This window comes from Sander lucioperca, chromosome 9, assembly GCF_008315115.2.
Source record: "Sander lucioperca isolate FBNREF2018 chromosome 9, SLUC_FBN_1.2, whole genome shotgun sequence".
Lineage (NCBI taxonomy): Eukaryota > Metazoa > Chordata > Actinopteri > Perciformes > Percidae > Sander > Sander lucioperca.
In genome coordinates this window covers 26,255,812-26,283,535 of record NC_050181.1, presented here as the reverse complement: position 1 = coordinate 26,283,535, position 27,724 = coordinate 26,255,812, and the positions used below count along the sequence as shown (strand labels likewise).

Below are 27,724 nucleotides of genomic sequence, written 5' to 3'. Positions count from 1 at the left end.
TTATCTAAGATGAAATACAATTTCATTTGCACTCTTTCATAAGAGGACACATCTGTTGTTTTGCACAGTTTATAGAAATAAAAGAGCATTTTTCAGTCATTTGTATGCAGCTCAGTCTCCTGAGAAAATCATATCGTGCAAACAGCTAATAACAACAACACAGTTTGAGGACGGGCGGCTGAAAGTTGATCCAGTCTGTGTGTCTGTGTGTTCCTGTGGTTACAGCGGCGCTTCAGCGGGGTCATGGCGGGCGTACAGAGAGCCACACGGCGTCCACGCCTCTGTTTTATAATCTGTGTCTCCACCATTTTACTCCTCATCCTCTGCAGCCAAGGTAGGACTGCATGACATGTCGGAGCTTTCCTCACAACTTTTTATTATTGTTGCAGTGCAAGAGGTTTGAGGAATCTGCATGTCTCTTTTTGTAATTCTTGTATTTTATTATGTATATTGAATATATATAATTAAGCAAACTATTTGAAACCCCTTTTCAGTTTAATATAATCCAATTGAGGTAAAAATGATTTCCCAAATGGTGGTTTTCTTACAGGACTGTTGTATTTGATTTAATGTAATGCAGTTTCGTGCAAGGCTGCAGCTCGCAGGGGTTATAAAGTCATAATAATAATTATAATTATGTTTTTTTGCCTCACAACTACATTATAATATAGCAAAAATGTTACAAAGTAGAAGCTCAAAGTGGCATGGCACAGAGAGACCAATTAATGCTGAAAAATGCAAGTTATAAACGAATAAATGAGCAAGGAAATAATGTCCAAAATCTTTTGCCTTTTAAACATCTGATATCTGTTTGATTTCCCCACAGCTTTAAGAGACAGGCGGCAGGAAGAGAGGCGCCGGAGAGACATCCTGGGCTCCACAGGTCTTTCTCATTTCATCCTTCTCTTTCTGCTGTTTGTTATGGCTTATTTTCAGGCTTCACCTGCTCAGTTGAAGGGAAACATGTGAAGTCAGTCCACACAACAAGTTCAAAACATATAGATAGATAGATAGATAGATAGATAGATAGATACATACATACATACATACATACAAACATGCATGCATGCACACACACACACACACACACACACACACACACACACACACACACACACACACACACACACATATACATACATTATTTATCCCGAGGGAAATTTTAGGCATCCAGTAGCTTAGACAACCATAACACAACAAACACATACACACATATATCTCAAACACATACAAATCACTCACAGAAATTTAAAGAGTTAACAATTTGTGAAGTGATTACAAAGGTCTGGACCATGTGATGCAGTGACCATGATAAGGTGCTATGGTAGACTGTGTGCAATGGTGGTAGTGCAGTGGAATACAAGTTTGTATTGCTATATGTTGGAACGTCACACACTGCACGCTCCAGCGGTCCATCAGTCTGCGTTTGTTAACGTGCTGTTTCTTTATTATTAATAGTCTGAGTTGGCAATTGAATTGGTTATTTAACTTTGAAGCTGCATACACATGCACAAGTTGTGCTAAATGATTTTGTTTTTGAAGATGAACACTACTACTAACACAAGTATTTATGCCAGAATAAAACCTCAATATAAAGTGTAAAATTTTTTTTATTTCTTCTTTTTTTCGGGGACTTAAAGCTTTTGACGCGACATCATACGGGAGTAAAAATGATGAAACGTTGAACGAAAACTTACACAAGAAAGCTGTCACTATCCTCATCCATCCAATCTTTTGATTTATTTTTCCCTTCCTCCCGTCTCTGTGTGTAACGTAACATGTTTTCTCTGCGTGTCTCTACGACGTGTAACGCTAGACAGCCAATAACAGACATGATCAGATCTTGGTGGAAGCATGCAGCGTGTTATTGGCTCACTGTCGCTGATGAGATTTACTCCTTAGATTTTGAAATTGGATATTGAATGAGGAGGCATCAGAACTATCCATTTTAATGAGAAGAAATGTTCATAAATCCTTTCAAAACATTCAATTGTTCGTGATTTAATAGTCTAATTATCCACCGAGTCTAATTATAAATCCAGCATCAAACAAACGAATGTGACTGAAAACTGAACATCCTACGGATCCAAATGATAAAATATCTAAATTATATTCAATAAAAAGACGCCATTGCCTCAATAAATGAGACCAATCCCTTCCCTGACCTTGTGTTATTCCGATAAGTACCACACCAGGGACTAATTCCTCCAGGTAACTGTCACCTTTATTCTCATTTTAGTACATTTTTGCACTAATACAGCCACGTTTCGCTGATGCTGCTAATTCCATAATAGAGATTAAAGCCTGAATATGATATTGACTCTGCCATCTGCTGTTATTTCCCAGAGATCCCAGCGGAGCACATCGACCCGGCTGCCATCGACCTCACTCCCCTGGTCAATACTCTAATAAACACCAGCCAATCGGGTACATTGTCATAATATCTCTTACGTGCAGATCAATGCTGAGCTGTAACTCTTTCATGTATATGTCATGATTACACCACAGCTTTTTTTTTCTCCTACAAAACACTTTCTCACTTAAGGCTCAGACACACCAACCCGACGGCTGACCGTCGGCAGAGAAGTCAGTCGGACTGATCAGTCGGCTCCCCGAGGTCCAAAAAGTGCCTCTGAACACACTGGAGCGATGCCGACTTGAGCGTACATTCTGCGCGTGCGCGAGACGTAATACGTCTTCATAACAGCAGGCGGCGCTAATCTGTATTGTCGCCCAAAAAATGAAAACCAGAAATGACGAACGCGTCACGTGGGTCTGGCTTCTCCCGAATTTCAAAGCCGACCATAATGGCGGCTCGTTCAGAATACAAGCTCGTATTTTACGAAAATAGTTCACCAAAACGTGTTTCTGAAAACATTTTAGGCGAGAAATAGGCCGTGCAGTTGCTGAATCTGTTTTTTTGATCGACAAAGGTCAGTTTGAAAGATTTTCGTCAGATTTTGAGCGGCGTTCGTCACGCTCATCCCGCTCGTCATTTCCGGTAAGTGTTTTAACATAAGTGCACTGATTTGCTAGTCAAGGGCTAGCAGTCCTCCAATCAGATTGGTCATTGAGTCCGACTGCCCACTGGCCAAATCAAAATCGGCCCAAATTAAAGACGACGGCTCCTCTGACTGATGACGGCACGGAACACACTGAACAGACTCGAGTCACCGACCTCGCCAGACTGTCTGACGGCCGATAATCTGGTTGGTGTGTCAGAGCTTTTACTTGTTGTTGTATCTATCCGTGCTAAAGATAACACATAGAATATAAAACCAAAACCTTTTGGCAGATTTGGGTGAACTGACCTTTTTAAAAATCTGGTTTGTCATGTTTCCCTGGTTTGAACCAAAAATAACCACCACATCGTTCTTGACTGAAACCAACATATCTATAATTTGAACATCCTTCTATGCCGATGATCTTAATATAATTCCTTCCGTGTCTCTTCCTGTCCTGCAGGCTCCCGGCAGCTCTTCTCCCTCCTCAGTGTGACGTCCTACAGCTCTCTGGCTCTCCACAAACTCACCCTGCTCGTCTACAACAGTAAATATCAACTCTTTACAAAGTTCTCCTTCCTCCCAAAAGCTGCTCAGTAACAAGAGATTAAAGGGTTAGACAGTTAGACTTTCTATTGGATCTCAATATATTGAAATAAGTCAGCTTTACTGGGTCCATTTCTATAATAAATATAACTTTGTCAGTACTGTCATCTAGTGGTTTGGATGTGTAACTGCCTGTAATGAACTTTGTTTTTTATTTTTTTACTGTGGATACTTTTGGAAGAGTATTATAGCGCCACATGTTTGGACTTTATTAGTGCTGAATGAAATAAAATGTAATTGGCTGAAAGTAAACTGAACTCTCTGAACTAATGTTATCTCCTTCTGTCACTCTGTGTTTTTGTGTTTTGCAGTTTCTAGCATTAAAAGTTTAGAAAGCAACACGTTCAGGAGAAGATTCTGCTACTGTGTCACAAATGAGACCAACGATCTAACAGGTGAGCACATTGAAATACATATGGGGCCCTATTTTAACGATGTAAGCGCACGGCGTGAAGCGCCTGGTGCAGCTGTGTTTAGGGCATGTACGAATCCACTTTTGCTAGTTTAGCAGCGGGAAATGCCACCAAAAACCCATAATACTATTTCTTAGCTGCTATGCGTCCCTGTGTGTGAAGTGGCATCATAAGGGGATGTGTGGTAGAGGGACACTATGCGTTGGACTATTTTCTGAAAAGACCATCCTAAAATTAAAACCAATGTTTGCTTGCAACCGCGTTTTGGCTGTTCTCTGCCCTACACGCCACCTGCTGCAAAGAAAAACCTCTCACAACATCACAATGTGTAACAAGCAGAGTGTGCGTGCGCTGTGCACGAGCCTAGGCGCATTTTACTAATTTGCTGTTAAAATAACAATGAAATGCTGCGCTATTGACTTTAGACCAGGTTTTTGTTGGTCAATGGTGTGATTACTTCCCGCTGCATCAAGATAGCAATACGCCCAGAATGCACCTGAACACATCTCCCTGTAAGACCAGCACGCCCATGGGCGCGCAGATGGGCGCAGGTGCATTTGCTATTTAAAGGTGCTGTAGGTAGGATTGTGAAGATGCAGGACTTAGTAAAAAAAATGTGAACATCGACAACTTGTCAGTCCCTCCCCCCTTTCCGCTAAAGCCCAAACGGCCTCCTAGGCCCCTCCCCCCACAAGGGAGAATGAATGCATGTGCATGAGCAGTGATTGACACGCAGTTATACACCCCCCCCCTGGCTCTGATTGGTGCATCTGAACAGGGAGCGGTGGATTTTTGCAAATCGCACTACTCGTAGGTGGTGTCAGAGGAGCCGGATCTTTTTTTTTAAATGACCTGCTTCATGTAGTTCTACTGGAATATAGGGTGAGTTTCAGCAAATATGACAGAAAGTTAGTTTTATAAGTCTTACCTACTGCACCTTTAAACGACGTGGGCGCTGGACGGGAAATTGACAACTGCGTCGGTCTTAAACTAGCAAAGACACTTGTGTCGGGCTTTGTGCTGCGCCGGGTGCAACATAGTTAATAGTTAATAACTAGTGCCAGGACAGCGAGCCGCGGCTGATTGATGACCGGGACAGTGACAGAAGGATTGTATTGATTGATGAGTGAGCGATGACTTGTAGGAACAACGGGTCAAAGACGTAAAGCCCGTAACGCCACAGCTGGAAGGACACCGAGTACATTTTCTCCAGTATTCTGCTCCAAAACATTGACCTTTGCTCGCTCACATTTATCGTTCCTTCATGTCCTTCCTTTCCATTTCACTTGCCTAATAACATATTTTTGAAACATACGTTTATATTTTAATTCGTTTTACAAACGAAATCTAAAGTTTTTCCAAACAATAACTCTGTTTCCCTGGTTACGCCCGAGGGTTTGACTAATACCTGGAACAATCATTCCCATCCAAACGTTGTTCACTCCTGCAGGAAATAGGAAGGCCCTTAGATACGACTTGCCTCCCTTAGCAACGGGAGATATTCATAGTCCGCTCAGCTGATAGAACCCTTCAGTTTAGTGATGAGCCAGAAAGCTAACGCTATGCTAAAGGGTCGGAATTCTTCCGTGGGCCCATCACGGAATTTTTGGCGTTTTATGCTAGCAAGATCCAAAGTCAATAACATTGTGTACAGTTGGCAATCAGTAAAAATAATTTGAAAGTATGTTGAACATCAAGACAAGCAAAATTAATTAATTCAAAAAACCATAGCAGCTGATAGGCTCTTCTAAACTGTACATATTTAAGATAACGCGTGTTGCCAGTTAAAGGCGATCACCAATCAATGAACCAATCTACAAGCACTCACACTTGTAGATTGGTTCAATGTGATACACAACATTTTTGTCACGGAAAAAATTCACATTTGCTCTAAGACTTAAGATGAACGTATTTGATAAATGTTGGAAAGGATGCATTGATTTTATTAGCCCATATAGATGAGATTTTAGGTAATAATGGAACATTTACTGTAACATTACCACACGGTTTCTTTGCCACACACCTTTTCCTTTGCTTTCTTTTTTCTTTTTTGTATGACTAATTTAAACTGTATTGTGTTAATTGTTTAATCTGTAAAAAGTGTAAAATGTATGATACTCTGTACATGTTGACTTGATAGTTCAATAAAAACAATATATATATATATATATATATATATATATATATATATATATATATATATATATATATATATATATAATATCTCTTTCATCAGACTTTACGGCCATCCTGTTGGATGTGATGGGAAACTCAACCAGTTACCTGCATGAGCTCTTTAAATCTGCCTCCATCTTATCGGGTGAGTGGATGTGAGTTCATCATGTTTCCTGTTGTCTCCAGGCCGCTATTCTGTGACGGAAATTCTAATACATAGTACGTGAGATCTGAAATAACGCTTCAGTCAACAAGTACAAGGCTAGCCTAGAAATCTAGACACACCCTAGCGGCAGCAAATGTAATTTGCATCCAGGGTCGTCTAGCAACTCTCCGTTGGCTTGCGAGCTGGAAAAACCAAACTCTAGCCGGGCCAATCACATCGTGTATAGAGTCGGTGGGCGGGGCTTAACATAATGACGGCAGAGTTGCCACGGTTCCGCGTGAATTCCCTGCTACTTGAAAACAAAGAAGATGGCTGCTGCTGCTGGTGAACAGCGGTCTTTGGAATCAGCTTTGGCCGCAACTCTGGAAGACTTGGAGTTCAGCTTTTCTCTGAGAAAAGAACAAAGAACGGCACTGAAGTCATTCTTAAAAAAGGAAGATGTGTTCAGAGTTTAAAGTTGAATCTATCAACTAGCGTTGCTCTAGTTGGTTGTAGAGCTATCCTATTGCGTGCAGAGTGAATTTGAAAGACAACCGTTTATCCCGCCCCTCGGATTGAGCCCTGCCAATGGTGAGTTCCCAGACCCAACATCTGGATGTGGGTCTGGCTTGTCAGGCTAGTACAGTACAGGCAAGTCCACCTTTGTCGAGTCCAAGACCAGAACTAGCCGAGACCGAGTCAAAGAGGTTCAAGTCCAAGTCAACACCGAGTCCAAAAAAGTTTGAGTCCAAGTCAACACCGAGTCCAAATGAGAGACAGTCAATACCGAGACAGAAAAAAAAGAATCCTCTTCAAGACCACTCACTTACCTGTTTATTATTTATGTGATGTGATGTGAGAGCCAATATATCTTTAAGATATCTACTTTAAGATGATTATTTTGCTTTATTATTTGTAATAATCAAAAAGCAAGTGCATTTACTTAAAATATAAAATAGAAATGTTGCCATTCTTGAACGTATTACCTGTCCTGAAGAATTTATAGTACAAAGTGCTCGCTGACATTCTCTCTGTGGCCAAAATTAAACTGATAGATGCATGATGATTGAGGTATATGATGCAGCCAGGTTAGCTAATAGCTGGATTAAACACGGTTAAAATTCTGACAGCTAATGTTAAACGGTGTAAAGTATGACCGTATTTCAATATAGAGGCTTCCAACACCGGTACGTAACAGTCTTTAGTATTGGTTCAGGCACCGGTTAGGCAACGGCACCGTTTTAAAAGTATTGCTTTAGCACCGGTATTGGAAAAAATCTCAAACGATACCCAACCCTACTAAGCAACAGTATAACACATTAGAAATGTTCCTTTACACTTCATAATGTGATGCAGTGTATATTTTGTTCTGTTTGTGTGTCTCAGTGAGCCAGAGGAACAACTCTGAGTGCATTTACATCTGTGTGATGGCAGGTAAGATGGGTAAGTAGAGCTCACTGGATCCTTTCTGCTGAGTTCTATTTCAAACTGTGTGTTCAACGTGCAGCATCAGCACTGTTTTTACGATTACATTCAGATCCTTTTATTCTGCAAAAGGTGCCTTTGTAGACATTGTAGAGATGTTCTGATTAGAGCTGCAAAGATGGCTCAATTAGTCGTCAACTACTAAATTAGTCCCCACTAAGTAATCACTATTTTGATAACCGATTAATCTGTTTGAGTCATTTTTTTTTAAGATTATTTTTTGAGCATTTTCAGCCTTTATATTGATACCGGATTAGAACGCAAATTTCGGTTCCTCATTTCGGTTCCACTTAATGTGTCAACTGAAATATTTTCCTCTGTTGCTCCGAAACGGACGTAAAAATATCACACTTTCTCTGTAGCCTACCGTTAGCTAGCTACCGTAAATGTTAATATATTGTTAAATTTAAATAATTTTCAATTTTTAAAAAAACTACAAAAAGAGCCTTTCTTTGATGTCATTTTTCAGTTTTTCAAGAATCGGTTTAGGAATCTGAATCGTTTAAAAAGTACAGGTTCGGCATCGGAATCGTAAAAATCCAAACGATACCCAACCCTAATTTAGATATAAGAAAAGGCTCAATACATATATACACATTTTGGGACTAAAATTTAAAATGTCATTCTCAGGTTTTGTCTGATAGATTACATCTTCGCTGTTTAGCTAAATTACAGTTGCATGTTTCGTACTTTGTTCTGTGCTGATTAAAAAAAAAATATTAAGGAACTGGATCCAAAATGAAACCAAGTGACAACTTTATAAAGTACATACAGATATGTATACATCGTCCAGTTAAAATCTAATGTCTTTAACCCTCGTGTTGTCTTCCCGTCGACCTGCAAGTTTTAGTTTTTCTGAGTCCAAATTTTAAATGAAAAACCTTTTGTCAACGTTTTGGTCGTCTTTTTCGACACTTTTGTGGCTTTCCCCGATGTTTTTGTCACTTTTTCCAACGTTTGTCGACTTTTTCTGAGCCTTGTGAAGTTTTTGTGGGTTTTTTCACAAATTCACAAGCTTTAATCTTATACATTTGTCACTTTTTGACATTTTTGTCACTTTTTTTTCTGACATTTTTATCTGTGCTGATTTTCTTCAAATGCTATAAAATTGACTAAAACACCCAAATTCAATGAAAGTAGTGAACTGATTATTTATTTAACTTGTTAAGAGCGTTGTAGTGAACCATCCACATTATTTTTTTGGGCAATTTGATTGAAAGAAAACCCAAATTTCTGATTTAGAAACTTTTTGAAAATGGCTCAAATTTGAGCCGAGGACAACAGGAGGGATAATTCAATTCATTTTTATTGATAGTACAGGAGTTATCTCAGGACACTTTACAGATAGAGTAGGTCTAGACCACACTCTATCATTTACAAAGACCCAACAAAAAGATTTTGTTCATGCTTCTACAAGTACATTTAGAAATCTTTTGGAGCTACAATACATGTTTTGTGTGTTTAGTTAGTTACATTTGATGAAAATCCCTTTTTTTTAAATTTATGACACAATTTCCATACTCAATTCATTATTATGGTTTACTGACTCACATAACCTTTAAGATTAGGTTGTACTAATATTGTGGCTAGAAAGCATTTGAACTTATACTCCAAGAAATGACATCACAATAAGCAAAAAAAAATACCAATGTAGGCACTGGCAGACCATTTGTGTTGCAGAGTTGAGAGGGTTTTAAAAAGGTTGTGTGTGTGTTTTTGTCCAGGCAGAGCGGTGCCGGACCTGTGGGACGTCGGCTCCGTCACGCCGCTCTTCAACCAGACCATTGTGGAAGGACCACACAGAGGTTTGTTCGCTGTACACACAAATGCACTAATCCTACTGTCATTCACTGATAACATGCAACTCAACCACCAGGTGGCAGCATCGACTCAGGAGAGGACCTGGATATACAAGCACAGATGTCTCCTGTCATGTTTAAATCCTGGATGCTACATTTATGGAGACTAGTACAGTGCCCGTTCAAAATATGCATGTTTGGAACAGGCTGATTGCTTGGCCTGTGGTATTGCTGCTTGTAGCCCAAAGCACGTAATATGCAACCAGCCTACTACTGACTTACTGTGTACTTCTACTTCAGAGGAAAACATTGTACTACATTTACCTGACAGAGAACGTTGCAGATTCAGATTTTACTAACAAAATATCACAATAAAATTGTGGACTAAACACATTGTGAATGATAGAAATGCCCTTTTATTGAGTTTCCTCTTAGCAAAATGCTCTGAGTGAATTTAAGCTGAAGAAAACAACATTTGGATGAGGCGATAGCTTTTTTGCATCAGGAACTATATTTCTGACATCCAAATCTCAGAGAATATCCAGACTTTCACTTGTAAATTTATGACTTTAATCAAGAAAAATGTCAGAACGTTTTTTTTCCTTGGAATATTAACCCCCTTTTCTTTTAGCTACAATGGCCCTGACACGCCGTCGTATGTTTGTAACTATCTAGCTAGTTAATTCTTTTTTGTAAGGACTTTAACCGCAAATTTAGTGATGGGTTTCTAGATAGCTGGTGCAACCCAATCCCGTATGGAGAATTTGATTCTGTTTCCAAGGGGTTCACTCCCTCCTTCCTACCTTTTAAGGCTCTGACACACCAACCCGACAGCCGACCGTTGGCAGAAAAGGAGTCGGACTGACTGCCTCCCCGAGTTGGTCAAAAAAATGCCTCGGAACACACCGAAGCGATGCCGACTTGAGCGTACGTTCTGCGCGTGCGCAAGACGTAATACGTCTCCATAACAACAGGCGGCGCTAATCTGTATTGTCGCCCAAAAAATGAAAACCGGCAGCTGATTGGACGAACGCGTCACGTGGGTCTGGCTTCTCCGGAATTTCAAAATGGACCATAATGGCGGCTCGTTCGGAATACGATCTCGTATTTTAAGAAAATAGTTCACCGAAACGTGTTTCTGAAAACATTTTAAGCGAGAAATAGGCCGTGCAGTTGCTGAATCTGTCTTCATTTCAGATCGATAGATTGATAGATAGATTTTCGTCAGATTTTGAGAGGCGTTTGTTACGCTCATCCCGCTCGTCATTTCTGGGTTAGCACTCTACCAATCAGATTGGTCATTGAGTCCGACTGCCCACCCACCGATTCAACATGTCAAATCGGCCCAAATGAAGGCCGACGGCTCCTCCGGCTGACGACGGCACGGAACACACCGAACAGACTCGAGTCACTGACCTCGCCAGACTGTCCGACTGCCGATAATCGGGTTGGCGTGTCAGCATCTTTACTGAACCTTTCATCTTCCTTTTCCAGTAGGTAACATCTCCTCCATTAGACTTCCTGTTGGTGAGTAACTCAGCACCCTTAAAACAGTTTATTCAAGAGGATGCTTCAAGAGCCATAATTCTTGTTTCCAATCGTCTATTTAATGCCCCAGAATGGCACCAACTGCCCAACAATCTGAGTCACATCTCTCCATCTGGGATGAGCTCCATGTTAACCAGCAGAGTCCAATCCACCGCACATGGTGAGTCCCTGCAGGAGGCCAGCGTTCATGTTTGGCTCATTTCATTTACACTTTGACTCATTTGGTTCAGTCTGAAACCTGCAGACTGAGAATTGGCTTCTAATATTATCCAGGATAACTTTTAAATGTTGTAAACAGAGAAAAACCTCCTGGTTTGTTAGTACAGGCTACTTAAGCAATTGCTCACGACAGGTCGCGGTATTTTGCGAATATATCACAGCTAAAGGGCATTGTTTGGCCCAACATGAGGCAGAGGGTCGACGACGTCCTTAACTTAGACTTTTTAATGCATAAAATGTTACAAAATAGTCAAAAGCACTCACAATTTCTTCAAATGTCTTGTTTTGTCCAATCAAAGATTGATCAAATAATTGTTTTATAGACCACAGCTGGTTAAAAAAAGTTCAGATTAAATCAGTCAGTGTTGCCGATTTGTCTTTCACCTTATTGCAGATAATAAAGCAGACTGTGTGATCTTTCTCCTTGTCTTTGTTTTTCAATAGTTTCATCAACAACTATGGATGAAACTGCTGCAACAACAGTAAAGATCACTTCTGCCCAGCTGCTGGCAACATCTCCGCAACCTGCAACTGCGATGCCACAAAGTCAAACTACAGCGGACAGACTGGAGACGACGGCACACAGAGTGACAACACAAGCAGTGACGGCAGCAGCTATGGAAAAAACAACTATTGCACAACCAATTACCTCAACGCAACCAATCACCATCCTGCAAGTCCCCAATGCATCTGTCACAACAGCTGCAGCTCCAACCACAGAAACGTCTTCATCAACCACAGAAATGGCTCCACCAACCACGGAAACAGCTCCACCAACCACGGAAACAGCTCCACCAACCACGGAAACAGCTCCACCAACCACGGAAACAGCTCCACCAACCACAGAAACAGCTCCACCAACCACAGAAACGGCTCCACCAACCACAGAAACGGCTCCACCAACCACAGAAACGGCTTCATCAACCACAGAAACAACTCCATCAACCACGGAAACAGCTCCATCAACCACGGAAACAGCTCAACAAACCACAGAAACAACTTCCTTAACCACAGAAACTACAGAAAGAGTTCCACCAACCACAGGAACAGCTCGACAAACCATAGAAACAACTCGATCTTCCACAGAAACAACTCAACCTACCACAGTAACAGCTCCATCAACCACAAAAAGGTCTCCTTCAACCACAGAAACAGCTCCATCGACCACAGAAAGAGCTCCATCAATCACACTAACAGCTCCGTTAATCACTCCGTTGAGTACAACCCAACTGACCACAGCGTTAACAAACCCCACCACGTCCTCACCAGTTATTAGTCTGACCCGGTTAACCACAGCTACACACCAGCCAACAACAAAGACCCAGCGCATGACTTCGACAGTTCACCCCACAAGACTTTCAACTGGGCGTCCCACAGCAGGACCTACGGAGGTTAGAAGGACTACGGGGTCTGTGAGCTGGAGAACCACCACACCCAGCAAGTCTGTGGAAACAGAAAAACCAGGTAAATATTTTTCCGTTTAACCCCTTACCCTCAGGATTATACAGCAGCTGGGAACCATCACCTTATCGTGGTGGAGAGGTTTGTATGTCCCTATGACACCGAACATCAGCTCAAAGTATTCAGCCTTCATGGAGACCCTGAATGGAGTCCTGTATGGGTCTCCATTAGGGGACTCCATAGTTCTGCTGAGAAACAACGCACACGGACACCTGGAGAGGCGAAATTGGGAGGAACGGCCTCCCTGATTTAAACTCGAGCAGTTTGTTGTTAGACTTCCAAACTAGTCATGGATTGTCTATAACAAACACCATGTTCGAACGTAGGGATGCTCATAAGTGTACCTGGTACCAGAGCACCCTAGGCTGAAGGTTGATTAATGATTTTGTGATTGTATCGTCTGATCTGAGGCCGAATGTTTTGGACACTCGGCTGAAGAGAGGGGCGTAGCTCTCAACTGATCACCATCTGGTGGTGATCAGTTGAGAGCTACGCTGAGTGGGGGAAGACTTTGGACGGACCTGGTAAGCCCAAACGGGTAGTGCTGGTAAACTAGGAACGTCTGGAGGAGGCCACTGTCCAATGGATCTTCAACTAGCACCTCTGGCGGATCTTAACTGGCATCCCTGTGGAGGTTAGGAGCAGTGAACCCGAGTGGGCAATGTTCAAAGCTTCCATTGCTGAAGCTGCGGCAGGAGCTGTGGTCTCAGGGTCCTAGGTGCCTCAAGGGGTGGTCAACCTCGAACACAATGGTGGTCAGGAAAGCCGTTCGACTGAAGGAGTCCGCCCGGGATATGTTCTCCCAGAGGACTCCGGAGGCAGTTACAGGGTACCTACAGGCCTGAAGGCAGGGCAAACTTGGGGTAAACTTGGCAAAACATTGAAGAGCAATAGAAGCTACCGAATTTATCACAATTTTACTTTTTGTGCTGATGCCTCTGGAGACATCTTCAGTTATGTTCCTGTAATCATACATCCTCCTCCAGGCGACCCATCCGGGGCTGATCAGACCCCAGCATGTGTCCAGATAGCCAGCTACGCATGGCTCTTCTCTTTTTTAGCCATAGCATCTTAAAGCCCTTTCTGTTGCATCGGTGGTACTGCGGATGGCTCTTCTCTTCCTCTCTCCCTCTATGCCCAATTTACTGAAGGCTCCGGCTAAAGAACGGCCTGCAAATCCCGTACACCCTACCTCTACTGGGAGACACCTCGCTCTCCATCCTCCAAAATTGAAATGAGCTTTAAATTGAATCAAAATCAGTAAGCAGGATCAGCGATTCCCATGTCCTTTCCTCTGAAGCATCATTTGAATTCGTCAGCTGTATGGGCGGAGTTAGCAACGGCTTTCAGCTGCACGGCTGTTTCCTCTCTCAAAGCTCCTCAGAGATCCCTCTTCGATCCTCAGGGCAGAAATAAGAGCATTGAGACGGCCTTCGCGAAGGAGGGCCAGAAATTCACTCCGAATGTGTCTTTATTTACTAACCATTGACATGATAATGCATTTTATTCATCAACATTGTCTTTATGTGCAAAATAGCAAAAGTAATGTGACCTAAATGACAAAATATTTTTTTACATATCAGGAAAACATAAACAGAGGTCCTTTTTAAAGCTTAACAACCTCTTCTGTGTTCTGTTTTTTTCAGCGGAGAATTAAATGAAAAATAGTGATTAATGACCCAGAGACTATTAAGGTATAAAAGTAACATTTAAGAGCTGCTCTGCTGTGCAGAAACAGTTAGACTTCGACTGCTGACCTGCTCTTAGAAAACAACTGTAATCACATCACATCCATTCACTGTCATTTGGGGACACACTAACGGATACTGATTCAATTTTAGCCCGGAGAAAGGTGTGCATTATGTGTGCGTGTGTTAAGAGCATGGGAAGGAGCCATTCAGGAGGCTAAGATAGTCTCTATGGTAACGCATACGTAGCCCCACAGCCCCCTTTATGTTAAAGGTTTAATGTTGAAAGCTGCAAAGGTTAAAAGCAAATTAAGGCCAAATATTCATCCGTTAGCTCTATGATCAGTCAGCCTGTCTGTGAAAAGGAACTAAGGTACAAAAAAAACAGCGATACACAATCAAAAAGGAAAAATGAATTCTTTAAATGATGTAACAGCAGTCTAAACCTAGTGAATTTAGAAACATCAATAGGATATTTAGTAATGATGAAGAAAAAAAACAATGCTGTGCAAGTCCAATTGAGTTAAAAAGTCAACTTTTATTAATGATACATAAAAACATTGAATTCACATTTGCTTTTTTCTTAAAGGAAACTTAATGATATATACATTTTTGGGTGAATTTATTTTGCTTCCCGTCAAAGTCGATACATATAGCCCCCTGGTTTCCAAGACATTCTCATCATATAATCATTAAATGCCTTCTGATTTAAACTTGGCTAATTCATGGATCTACAAAAACACACTACGTACATCCAAAGGGAACATGTTAAAGTGAGAACTTATACAGTATTTCCAAAAAGATGATCCAAACCAAGACGGACCCACTACAACATTAAATCAATAACGTCTTTCTACAGTGCAAATTAACCCAAAAATATAAATGTCCAGATTGTATTTTTGACATAATTTGTAAGGTTTTCTTCCATTTTTATTGATTGCTTTAGTGGTCCTGTTTTCGGATACCTCACTTATGTTTAACCTTTTATTTATGAAGTCATACACTGTATTGGATCTTAATTCAGTAGCCAGGTGGGCTCCTGAGCTACTAATGAATAATGTATCGTAAATAAATAAATGTTCTTCCTTAAAATACAAGGGGCATAAGTAAGTACACCCCTATGTTAAATTCCCATAGAGGCAGGCAGATTTTTATGTTTAAAGGCCAGTTATTTCATGGATCCAGGATACTATGCATCCTGATAAAGTTCCCTTGGCCTTTGGAATTAAAAAGTGGTTTTATTTCACTTAGCCTAATAGCTGGTTTGATTTGCATTGAGAGGTGATTTTATGGAAAGTACCCCATGCCAATCTCTAGGTATGGTGAAGGGGATGTGATGATGTGGGGTATGGTGAAGGGTATGTGATGATGTGGGGGTATGGTGAAGGGTATGTGATGATGTGGGGTATGGTGAAGGGTATGTGATGATGTGGGGTATGGTGAAGGGTATGTGATGATGTGGGGGTATGGTGAAGGGTATGTGATGATGTGGGGGTATGGTGAAGCGTATGTGTTGATGTGGGGCTATTTTAATTCCAAAGGCCAAGGGAACTTTATCAGGATGCATAGTATCCTGGATCCATGAAATAACTGGCCTTTAAAAATAAAAATCTGCCTGCCTCTATGGGAATTTAACATAAGGGTGTACTTACTCATGCCCCCTGTATTTTAAGGAAGAACATTTATTTATTTACGATACATTATTCATTCACAAAGAAAGTTGGTGTCCTTAAAGGTTGGATTTTTCCTCATTTTTTTAATTAAGGCATTAAGATCAATTTCCAAAAGATGATTTTTTTATTCCTCTTTTTAGTCAACTTTAGCATGGGTTCATAAACATATGAGTGCCACTGTATATGATATGACAAATCTCAAAATGATCTCAAATCTAATCTTATTAAATGATACTAGTACAACAACAAGTAAACACTCTAATCAAAACAGAGAGCCCTATTGTTGATAACTTAAATGAGCAAAGTCACAAACCAAATGTAATAATTGGCATCACAGTTTGTATTTTATTAAATTATTAATCCAAATAATGTATTTAAATTCATGTGAGAGGAACTCACATTAAACCAGTCACCAGTGAATAAGTTTAATATGATCCAACATTTCCCAGCAGAGCCACTAGATGGCAGTAGCATCTCGCTGTAGAGACGGCAGCTGCTCCCCTCCCCCTGAGTTCTGCATAGCAACAGACAGAAGGCCGGATCATCCTGTGCAGTTTGTCACCGAGTCATTAGTGTGCAGTAACATGAGTGTTTGTGGCCTAGCTGCACATCTACACACACACACACACACACACACACACACACACACACACACACACACACACACACACACACACATACCAGTGATGAAAAGCTCCGGTTCATTAGGCAGATCATCTCATGTCGAGGTTTTGCTGATTTTGTGTTGTAAAAAATGGAAATAGCAGCAGGTTTTCAAGGTGACTTGAGGTGAAACACGGCATATGACAAATTGAATGAAAATGAATTGCCTATGGTTGAGTTTGGTTGCAGCGTCAGTCTGTCAGTCACTTGGTTTAACAGTTTCCCACTTTCAAACTAAAATATCTCCACTACTATTGGATCAATTGCCATGAAATTCTGTACAGACATTCACGTTCCCCAGAGGATGTATCCTCCATACTTTGGTGATCTCTTGATCCCCAATCTGACACGTCGGCCAAAAAGTGGAATAACAACTTCTGTGTCCGCCACGTGATGCCGTCTGGCCCAAAAATACTTTTTCCCTCCGCAAAATCGCTCGTTTCACTATCATAATAAGGAAATAATAATTCATAATAATGAAACACAATATGGGGTGTTTGAGCTCGAATGAGTTTTCGCTCGTGCTTTCATGTCAGGGAAGAAATTAAACATGTAAATTTAATTTTCAGACATTTGAATCTGTGAAACATAACTTTTCATGCATTAATGACTCACATGATACATTTGTGTCTTCACTTGTAAAATGTTTTTTCTTTTATAAGGAAGCTGTGCGCTGAGCTTACTCACGTTGAACCGACACTAATAACTTCCGGAAAGGGAAAGAAAAAAAAAAACCCAGGAGGCGTTGAGGATGAATTCAAACTTCATACATTTCCAGCGTTAATAATCTTTTTTTGTATGAGCTTGGTTGGTAGAAAATGTTCCTGCTCTGGATATCACCACGGTACAGATTGCAAAATGAGCAAATAGCTGCAGAATGTGGAGAAGAATCTCATTAAAATTCCCATTTGAATATGTATTTGCATGGTGATTAGCAGCCTGTGTACCTGCAATGCATTAATTAGGATTAAAGTACATCGGCACCAGTGATTCCTGTAATGGGAATTTAAGCGACATCAAAATGAATACAATGAGAGAATTTGAAGGATGGATGTGACTGAGGATGATTTATACTGCACATGAAATCTCTAAATCACCTCTGTGGGCTTTTCAGAGGGGAATTATAATGTCGTACTTATTATTTTATGTGCAAACTTTCCTGTGTGATCGTCTTTTATCTTTGTAATTACTGTCTTAATTTGGTTTTGTTTTTGGCAGAGCAGGCAAAGTCATGGAGCAGGATCTAGGATTTAAGACTTTGGAACATGTTACCCCCCTGACATTCGCACTATTATATATTTTTTAGTGTCTGTTATCTTGTTTTATTCTTGGTCTTTAGTTTAAAGCACTTTTGGATACCTGTTGGTCGCTGTAAAGCGCTGTATAAACACATAGGGCTGTGACATTATGCTTCTGTCCCAATTGGATTATTTCACGATACATGGATTGGATTTGCATTGCGATTTTCATTTATTGCGATTCTAGAAGTATTGCGATTCTTCTGAAATGGTGTGTGTTGGGTTGCCAGATACCACGACATATCCTACAGTCTGGACATATCACAGAAACTGTGAAACACACATTCAAGTCATATATCAGTGTGAAATCGCTGGATATTAGTGGGACAAATTACCAAAAGTGTAGGGAGACTCCCGCGTAAATCACCAGGAGTGTTGGCAGGTATATACTAGGGCAGGGACGATATAACCTGACTCCGCCAGATGGATTGCTTCGCATTTGCTCGGCATATCCATCTGGGAACTTTCCATTGGAGAACTTTTGGGAAGGGGCGAAAATACTGGTTAGCTGATTGGATAAACCATCTGTCTATCACCACCTATGTTCGTGATAGACGGGCCAAATCAACCAATCAGATCAACAATACATCAAACCCTTGCTGAAACCAGTCGGGAGAAGAGCAAAAACATCTTTTCCTCCAAGAAAAGCCTCCAGTGCCGTTTTTTGCTCTTCCTTCAGTGAAGGAATACTTTCCAATTCAGATAAAACTTGCGCGATAGCTACGCTCACCTCATCCGTGGAAGCCGCCATGTTGTTTAGACTGAACAGTCGCTTCTCGTTGCGTCACACCTAAACCCACCTCAAAACCACCTCAAAACCAACGCTGATTGGCTGATTGCCTGATTGCCTGATTGCCTCATTTCACATATGTGAAGAAGGTTCGGGAGACTTATGACTTACAAAGAAGGATTTAATGAACTCTCAATTGAGGAGGCAGTACAGTTTAACCGCGATGTGTTAGTGTGCAGTGCCATCCCAACTCTCTAAAGTTCCTGTCTTCCTGAAGGAGTATTTAAACTCATGCTGGAGGCGTTACGTTTAGCTGAACCTTTAAGGTAAACAAAGATACGGCAGTCGCCTAAACCCAGATGCTGAAGCCTAGTTCAGCCTCTCTCTCTCTGGAAGTATGCTAAAGTGTGGCAGGCCCTCCGAGCTCCAAAAGGAGACAGTCCTGAGACAAAACATCCCCTTATCATGTAGCTGCCTAGATTCCCTGAATCTGTAGAAATAAACGTAATTATACATGAACAGGTTTGGTTATCATATTCTCGTCCCCTGACCTGTGACCTATGAATGATCTGATGTTGTCATGTAAGCTTTCCCTTTAGTCTCATCATAACACATTAGCTGTGTTGGAAACCGCTCCCTAAATAGTGTTTATTAAATAGTGAACTATATAGGGAACGACCAAACCACATTTCCGACACTACAGTTAAAACACATCGTAAACAAACCCAAACTAAAATACTTGTAATACGTCCCTGAAACAAACACAGCACTCAGGAGGAGAGTAAAAGGTTGTATGAATGTTGCATGTTACATTTCCACTGTTTAGAAACAAAGGTTTTCCGGGAAAACACGGCCGCGTTGCATTGTGGGATACGAGAGTAAAATGTAGGGTTCATCATATGTACACTCAAATTAGCTGTGCATTGTGGGTATTTTATAGTGGACTATATAGTGAATGAAATTACCCGCGGAGAATTCGAACACCACTACAAAATGGTAAACACAATATATAGGGAACTATTTCCGTTGGGGATCGTTTGGGTTTTTTCTGATACGAAACGATACTTTTAAAACGGTGCTATATATATATATAATGTATATAATATAAGGAGCACAAAATGATAGTTGGCGACATTAAAGAACAGCTTGTTTATTGCCAAGGCCATATGGTCAAAATGAAAGTTTTGATTAATAATGTAATAACTATAACTTATAACAATGACATATTTCACTAGTAAATTGCTGGTAAACGACAATAACAAGCACCAGATGGGAAAAGGGTATTTTACAATAACTTAAAATGCACCACAAGGCTGGCGAGTTTCAAGTGAACGCACCGTCTGTGTTGTTTTTCCGACAACGGCAGCTGCAGTCAGACTGTTACGTCCCGCTGTTGGAATCCTCTACAGGGAAATACAGTCACACTTTACACCGCATAACGTAAACTGTCAGCATTTTAACCGTTGGGTTTAATCCAGCTAGTAGCTAACGGTAACGTAGCGTCCCGTGCAGCGATGCTTCTGAAAAAAAAAAGTCAGGCACCGAAATGAGGCACCGAAATTTCCGTCCTTATTCGGTCTCGTTACTGCCGTTTACATCGGAACCGGTGCCCTATTGGCACCGCGTTTCGGTACCCAACCCTAATTTCTGTGATAGGGAACGGTTTCCAACACAGCCAGGGTGTTTCCGGAAATTCCACCACAGTGCCGATTGGATTCGTATTGCGATTTTCATTTATTGCGATTCGATAGTATTGAGTATTGGGATTCTCGGTTACACTTTACTTGAAGGTATCTACATAAGAGTGACATGACACTGCCATGAACATGTCATAAACATTATAAACAAGTCATAAACGTTTATGACATAACGCGTTAGGGTTAGGGTTCATGTGTCATGACAGTGTCATGTCACTCTTATGTAGATACCTTCAAGTAAAGTGTTACCGGATTTTCTTTTCCTTCTTCAACATAAAAAGTTGAATATTACACTTCTAGAGACAATATATATTATGAGACATTCCTACAAACTGATTTAGTTTTCTAAGAAGAATGAACATCACACGTCAGTCAGTCAGTCAGTCAGTCTGACATTTATTTACTTCGTAAAGAAGAACATAACATGGATTTGACTGGCTTACTCTCTTTCTCTCTCTGTGTGTGTGTGTTTGTGTGTGTTGAGAGGTTGTCCATGGAGACGGCCTGAGCTCGCCGACATCCCGCTTTCCGGCGCCACGACGACCGTCGGCGCTCACAAGCTGCAGCCGTGCGTCCTCGAGCTCTGCAAGTTCTTCTCCCAGTGCCTCTGCAGACCCTCCGGCAACAAGACACGCATGAAAAGGTTTTCACACTTTGAGCACTAAGGTGACACATTGATTCAATGATCCACAATCCAATATTATCGATGCAAAGTGACAATATCGATGCATATCATCCGTAAGATGCACCTTTTGAGATGATGTGAGATAACATCCGTAGTGATTTGAAACTGTAAGTAAAATGCTATGTAATTGAATTAATTAATAATAGGAAACCTAACTCTGCATACATTAAGCAAACCTTCAATGAACCCAAGGGAGGGGTAGTCAACTTAGGTCTACTGCAGACACCAGAACAGCTTTTTGTGAGTCTTTTAAAGCTCAAAGTTTAAAGGAGCACTATGAGTTCCTGCATGGTCACTTCTGTTGACGTTCCAAGTAAATTCCAAACTAAACAGAGCAAGCTCGGCCCTCCCCCCATGTTTCCGTAACTGTCATGACTAAGTGACTAACTGTCACTAACCCCCACCCCCTCCCCCAACCATCTTGTCGGTGATTGGCTGGAAAGTGGTTTGTTGTATTTTGGTGCCTATCCTGTGTCTCTAGTGTTAGTTTGACGGTTACGACCCCTGTGTTGTCTCCCGAGACTGGGCTTTTTCACAGTGTGTTCAGGGGACAGGCAGCTAGCGGATGAAGGAGAGATGCCTACGACTTGAGACAAAAATGAAATTGCGCTGAAACCATGCAGGAACTCGTAGTGCACCTTTAAACTCCACTAGTGTTGAGCCGATAGTGAAACGGTTGTGTTGCTGTGACGTTCAGCTGTTGACAGACATCTTCTCGTCTCGCAGATACTGTGACGACAGCCACCTCTGGTATGAAAAACACACGTTGGAGGTGTGTCGGCGGGTCCGGAGAGTCTCCTTCTCCAGAAGTAAGAGTTAGACATACATCATGTCTGTGTTAGTCTCACTTTGCCAGACCAGGAGGAAGGTCCGGCTAGTCCACACAGCACTATGGGATAGGAGAAAAAATCTGGTTTATTGGCATTTCTTTAAACCGATCACAATCGTCTTGGGCGGTGCTCAGCGTTGAACGGAGCATCGGTGCCTCTGCTAAATAGCCTCGGGAAGGAACTTGTTTTGGTGGAACACGTGTACGTTCAAAAGTAGTTTTAGTCGTGCAACAGAAAACTCAGATTGGACAGATAGTCTAGCTAGCTGTCTGGATTTACCCTGCAGAGATCTGAGGAGCAGTTAACCATAGTCCTCAGAAATCCACCGGAGTTTAGAACGCCAACACAAAGAAAGAGGAAGGGGACGGACATCCGGACGGAAAGAGGGACATCCGGCAGAATTTCTGGCGGCACCGGAGCAATCCCAGTAGTGGAACGTCGTTGATATAGATACATCTGTCTGTGTTGAATATAAACATTCAGCAAGCAGCTAGTTAGCTTAGCATGAAGACTGGAAATGGGGAAACAGCTAGCCTTGCTCCTTCAAAGGGTCAACAACATCCGTCCCATCAATCTCTATTGTTTTTATTGTTTATTAAGGATCCCCATTAGTCATCACCGTAGTGAAGACTATTCTTCCTGGGGTCCAACACAAGACAAACATAAACAAATATTATAAAGCAAAATACATATTGTCGGATTTTATAAAACAAAAGGGACATATTTTAAAAAAAGAAGACAACTGATTGGAAAATCTGAATAGATCTCTATTAGCACGGTATATCTCGTTTGTTTAATCCGTGCAAAAACTGCAGAGTGGAAACACCAAGTTGTAGTTTGACAGGAGGTCATACTGGAGGTCATACCTCCATACTGTACCTTACTGTGGTGGCCATGTTTCAATTAATCATTTCCTAAAATGTCAAACTATTCCTCTAACGGGAGACACCCCAGGTGAATAGGACAAATAATGTACTAATAGATATCGACATGAAATTTCCCCAGTTGATTACTGACATTAAAGGACAATTCCGGCGCAAAACGAACCTAGGGGTTAATACCAGATGTGTACCCACTCGATCGTTCTCTGGGATATGTTTTCATAGTAATCGAATGTGTATCTAGATTCTGCCCTAAGACTGTAACTATATTTTTGTACTTAGTTTATGTATAGGAATATTGATATGTAAACAAAGATGTTGTAAGATTTAATTTTTACTATGCTCTGTGTTTATGTATTTAATGTGATATTATTATCAGCATACATGGAAAGGAAAATGTATATCTGCAAGGAAAAGAATACTAGTTATACTGCTCTTATTTTTTATATTCTATGACTGTTTTGTCTGAAAATGTTTTATTTCTTTTTTTGTAGTTTTGTTTGTTTTGTCTGAAAATGTAGTTTTATGTTCTGTGTGGACCCCAGGAAGAGTAGCTGATGTTCTGCATCAGCTAATGGGGATCCTAATAAAATCAAATCAAATCAAATCAATTCAGCTAGCTTTAGCGCGAACCGCTGATTAGCTTACAACGCTAGTATTCGGGGCACAAGGAAAGTAAAAACAAATCACTATTTTATACCACTAACAAGGCTCAAAATAGCACCACACTTCCACGGTAGCATAATGAGGGTCCCTAAATGTTAACCGAAGCATTGAGAACTTTGTACGTGTACAGACAGTTTATTAAAAAGATAGTTTAGAAAGACAGTAGCTCCCAAGACGGCGGCCACCTGTATACGGGAACGCTACTGTCCTTCTAAACTATCTTTTTAATAAAATGTCTGTACACTTACAAAGTTCTTAATGCTTCGGTTAACCAAAACGTTGACCAAAAAGTTTTCATTTAAAATTTTGACCCAGAAAAACAAAATGTTGCTTGTTGGTCGATGGGAAGACAACACAAGGGTTAATTTCATCCACTAGGTCTATGGATGACATTTCAATCATAAAAGTTCATAGGAAACAACATTTCTGGGTTTCATACGGGCCGTATAAGAGGCTTGTTTGTTGTTTGATACTTCAAAAATATCAAAAAACAACTTGAAGTGATTTCCATTTTTTAAGTGGAAGTCAAGTTGGTTTGCTCTAAAAAAAAACACAGTCCACAGACTACAAACAGAGTTGTGAGTGTGTGAATCAGAAATAATTCAACCCTTACCTGTACTGATGGGGCCGCTTTTTTTTCGTTGTCGGGGCTCATTACAGCTGCAGCTCAGCAGGAAGCCTCCGGGCCGCCATGAATCCTCCGAGCTAATGGGCTCCAGAGGTCGCGCAGAGAGCTGCCCTCTCCCACAGCTTCTTACACGCAAAAAGAGCCGCCCCACACGCTGTCTGGCTCTAATTAGTCCTCCATGTGTATTTTTAGACTTTTTTTCAAGGCTTTTGATTTGAAAACGACATGAAATAGCAGCGAGTAAAATAAAGCCGAAACAACTTGAAAGCAGTCAGAGATTGCGTACCCTCCCAAACAGCTGCACAAGCGATTATAATCAAATTCAAGAACGTGTTTTTGCGTTTGCAGAGCTTCATCTAGATCTGCATCAAGTTACAGACACTTAAACTGGAGAATATGTTTTGTTGTTAAAATCTCGGGCAAGTCAGATTCATGATCACAAGTTGTTAAAGCGTAACTCTCGCCAAAATGCAACCTAGGGTCTTTTTGTGAATGTACCCGAGTCAAACTTTCGTTTAAAAGCATATTTAGGACGGAATCGTTACCTTTTAAGATGTACTGTATTTTTGTTTTTTGGTCAAATGGCCTTTTGAATGGGAGTGCTAGGGACACTTTTATGCTAGCCTCAAAATAGCTATTTTTAAAACACTAAGAAGCCTCGACACAACATGAAACTTTGCTCCAAGTATCACCAGGGTCTCTACACCTTAACGAAAGCATTGACAACATTGTTTGTGTACCCAGAGTTTACTAAAAAGAAAGGTTTTGAACAACTCACGTAGCTCTTGTTGTTTCCGGCCGCTACCACCTCGGCAGTCAAAACGAGTCGATATCAAAACAAGTAGCCACAGATTTAGGATATCCCTTGGTCACCGGTGTAGTTAAGGTGTAGAGCTCCTGGTTATAGTATATCTTGGTCACCGGTGTAGTTAAGGTGTAGAGCTCCTGGTTATAGTATATCTTGGTCACCGGTGTAGTTAAGGTGTAGAGCTCCTGGTTATAGTATATCTTGGTCACCGGTGGAGTTAAGGTGTAGAGCTCCTGGTTATAGTATATCTTGGTCACCGGTGGAGTTAAGGTGTAGAGTCCCTGGTGATACTTGGAGCAAAGTCTCATGTTGTGTCGAGCCTTCTTAGTGGTTTAAAAACAGCTATTTTGAGGCTAGCATAAAAGTGCCCCTAGCACTCCCATTCAAAAGGCCATTTGACCGAAAAACAAAAATATGGTAAATCTTAAAGGTAACGATTCCGTCCTAAATATGCTTTTAAACAAAAGTTTGACTCGGGTACATTCACAAAAAGACCCTAGGTTGCATTTTGGCGAGAGTTACGTTTTAAGTTGATATTTACATCTGTCTACAGTTCCATAGAACAATCATTTTAACCATCGGGTTGTCTTCCCGTCGATCACGCAGCTTTTTGTCATTCTGGGTCAAAATGAAAACCTTTTTTTTTCAATGTTTCGGTCGTCTTTTTCAACACTTTTGTGGCTTTTTTTGACGTTTTTAAGCTTTTTTTTCCCCCCAAGTTTTTTGTCATTTTTTCCGATGTCTTTGTCAATTTTAGTATATATTTTTTAATGTTTTTACGTTTGTTGTTTTTTTTTTAATCAAGTTTTTGAAGCTTTTTTGTCGCTTTTTCTGATGTCTCTGTTGATTTATTTTTAAGTGTTTCTTGTTTTTTTCCCCGCGTTTTGTCACTTTTTTCAACCTTCTATAAAGAAAATGTCAAGGAGGGTTAATATCAAACAATGATTTACCGATTAATCAATTATCCAAATAGTTGGCAATTAGTGTAACTAATTGATGGACTAATCCACCACACGTTTAACCAAAATCATGGCTCTAATGAGTCCCCGATGTGTATTTTTAAGACTCAGTTTTGATTTGAAATCAACATGAAATAGCAGCGAGTGAAGCAAAGCGACAACATCCTGAAGCCAGTCAGAGATAGCGAACCCTCGCGGAAGCTGCACAAGCTTTTATTTTGACAAATAATTATAACGAAAACAGTTATTTTAAGAAAATGTTTTGTTTGTGGCTCAAAGGTAGAGTGGTTGCCTGCCAATCGGAAGGCTGGCAGTTCGATTCCTGGCCCTGCATGTCGAAGTGTCCTTGGGCAAGACACTAAACCCTGAATTGCTCCCGATGCTGCGCCATCAGAGTGTAAATGTGTGTAAATGTTTATCTGATGAGCAGGTCAGCCTCGGCCCCAGTGTGTGAATGTGTGTGAACGGTGAATGGTTCCTGTACTCTGTAAAGGGACTTTGAGTAGCCGTTAAGACTAGAAAAGCGCTATATAAATACAGTCCATCTAGCTCTGCATGAAGTTACAGACACTTAAACCAGAGAATATTAGTGATTGTCAACCTAAATTGATAAGCGGGTCTTGAGTTTGACACACGTGCTTTAAAGGGGAACTATGCAGTTTTTTTTTTACCTTAATTTCCCTTAACTGAACAGCTTCGGAGTCATTGGAATGGTTATATGACTTTTTTCGGGTTGAATGGTGGTCGTCTCGCTCCCCCCTAGCGCCTGTGAGCGGAAAAACCACCCTAGCAACTTTGGGACGGCGAGCCGGCAGCCTCAGCATCAAGAAGTATGGCGTGATATCAGGTCTCGTGATGTAACGAATTGCTTCACGGCACTGCACACATCCAGGAACCGGCTAGCTATAAGAACAAGGTAGCCATGGAGTTTTTCACACTATCGTCATGGCTGAGCCGGCAAAAAAAGAAGCAGAAAGCTAGGAAAGCATTGTCGGAGGAACAGAGAAAGAGGAAACGGCAGACTGACCGAGAGAGGAGTCAGACACAAGTAAACATAGGAGCTGCCAAATATCTATTCTGAAGCTGTAGGGGGAGCTCTATAGAGAAACCTGTAGGGGAGCTCTATAGAGAAACCTGTAGGGGGAGCTCTATAGAGAAACCTGTAGCGGAGCTCTATAGAGAAACCTGTAGGGGGAGCTCTATAGAGAAACCTGTAGGGGGAGCTCTATAGAGAAACCTGTAGGGGGGCTCTATAGAGAAACCTGTAGGGGGGCTCTATAGAGAAACCTGTAGGGGGAGCTCTATAGAGAAACCTGTAGGGGGAGCTCTATAGAGAAACCTGCCAGCAAAAAGCCAGAAAACAGCGAAGAAATGGCCAAAACCGCATTGCGCCCCTTTAAAAGCCACAGCTGACAGAAGAATCCGTGTCCAGGTTGAGTTACCTGGTTGTTAACCATCCTCTCCTCCCCCCCCCCACCCCACAGATCTGAAACAGAGATGCCTGACAAAGATGTGCAGCAAACTGTGACCCGATTGGAGGCAGAGGAGAAACAAAAGAGCCCTTCATCATCACGGGAAGTGACTCCAAACTACAGCTGAGTACACTTCTGGAACATCTGGAGGATGTATGGGAACAGAGTCTGGATGGAAATCGGAATCAAGTTT

General features: G+C 41.2%; 1 protein-coding gene across 1 annotated transcript; it reads left to right on the top strand.

Annotated features, from left to right (window-relative positions):
* Positions 1-232: 232 nt before the first annotated feature.
* LOC116044792 (HERV-H LTR-associating protein 1) lies at positions 233-27,724 on the top strand. Its single transcript, XM_036005483.1, has 14 exons — positions 233-334; positions 827-883; positions 2,347-2,427; positions 3,466-3,549; positions 3,920-4,003; positions 6,258-6,341; positions 7,728-7,784; positions 9,551-9,631; positions 11,120-11,152; positions 11,244-11,333; positions 11,837-12,856; positions 21,089-21,245; positions 22,014-22,096; positions 27,544-27,724. The coding sequence occupies exons 1-14, from the start codon at positions 244-246 to the stop codon at positions 27,585-27,587; spliced, it is 2,046 nt and encodes a 681-aa protein (XP_035861376.1). The 5' UTR covers positions 233-243; the 3' UTR covers positions 27,588-27,724.

Excerpts from the sequence above, each read along its gene's own strand:
- LOC116044792 (XM_036005483.1), top strand. The coding sequence starts at position 244 with ATGGCGGGCGTACAGAGAGCCACACGGCGTCCACGCCTCTGTTTTATA. Across the intron at positions 884-2,346 it reads AGACATCCTGGGCTCCACAG|AGATCCCAGCGGAGCACATC; the intron begins GTCTTTCTCATT and ends GTTATTTCCCAG. Across the intron at positions 22,097-27,543 it reads GAGAGTCTCCTTCTCCAGAA|ATCTGAAACAGAGATGCCTG; the intron begins GTAAGAGTTAGA and ends CCCACCCCACAG.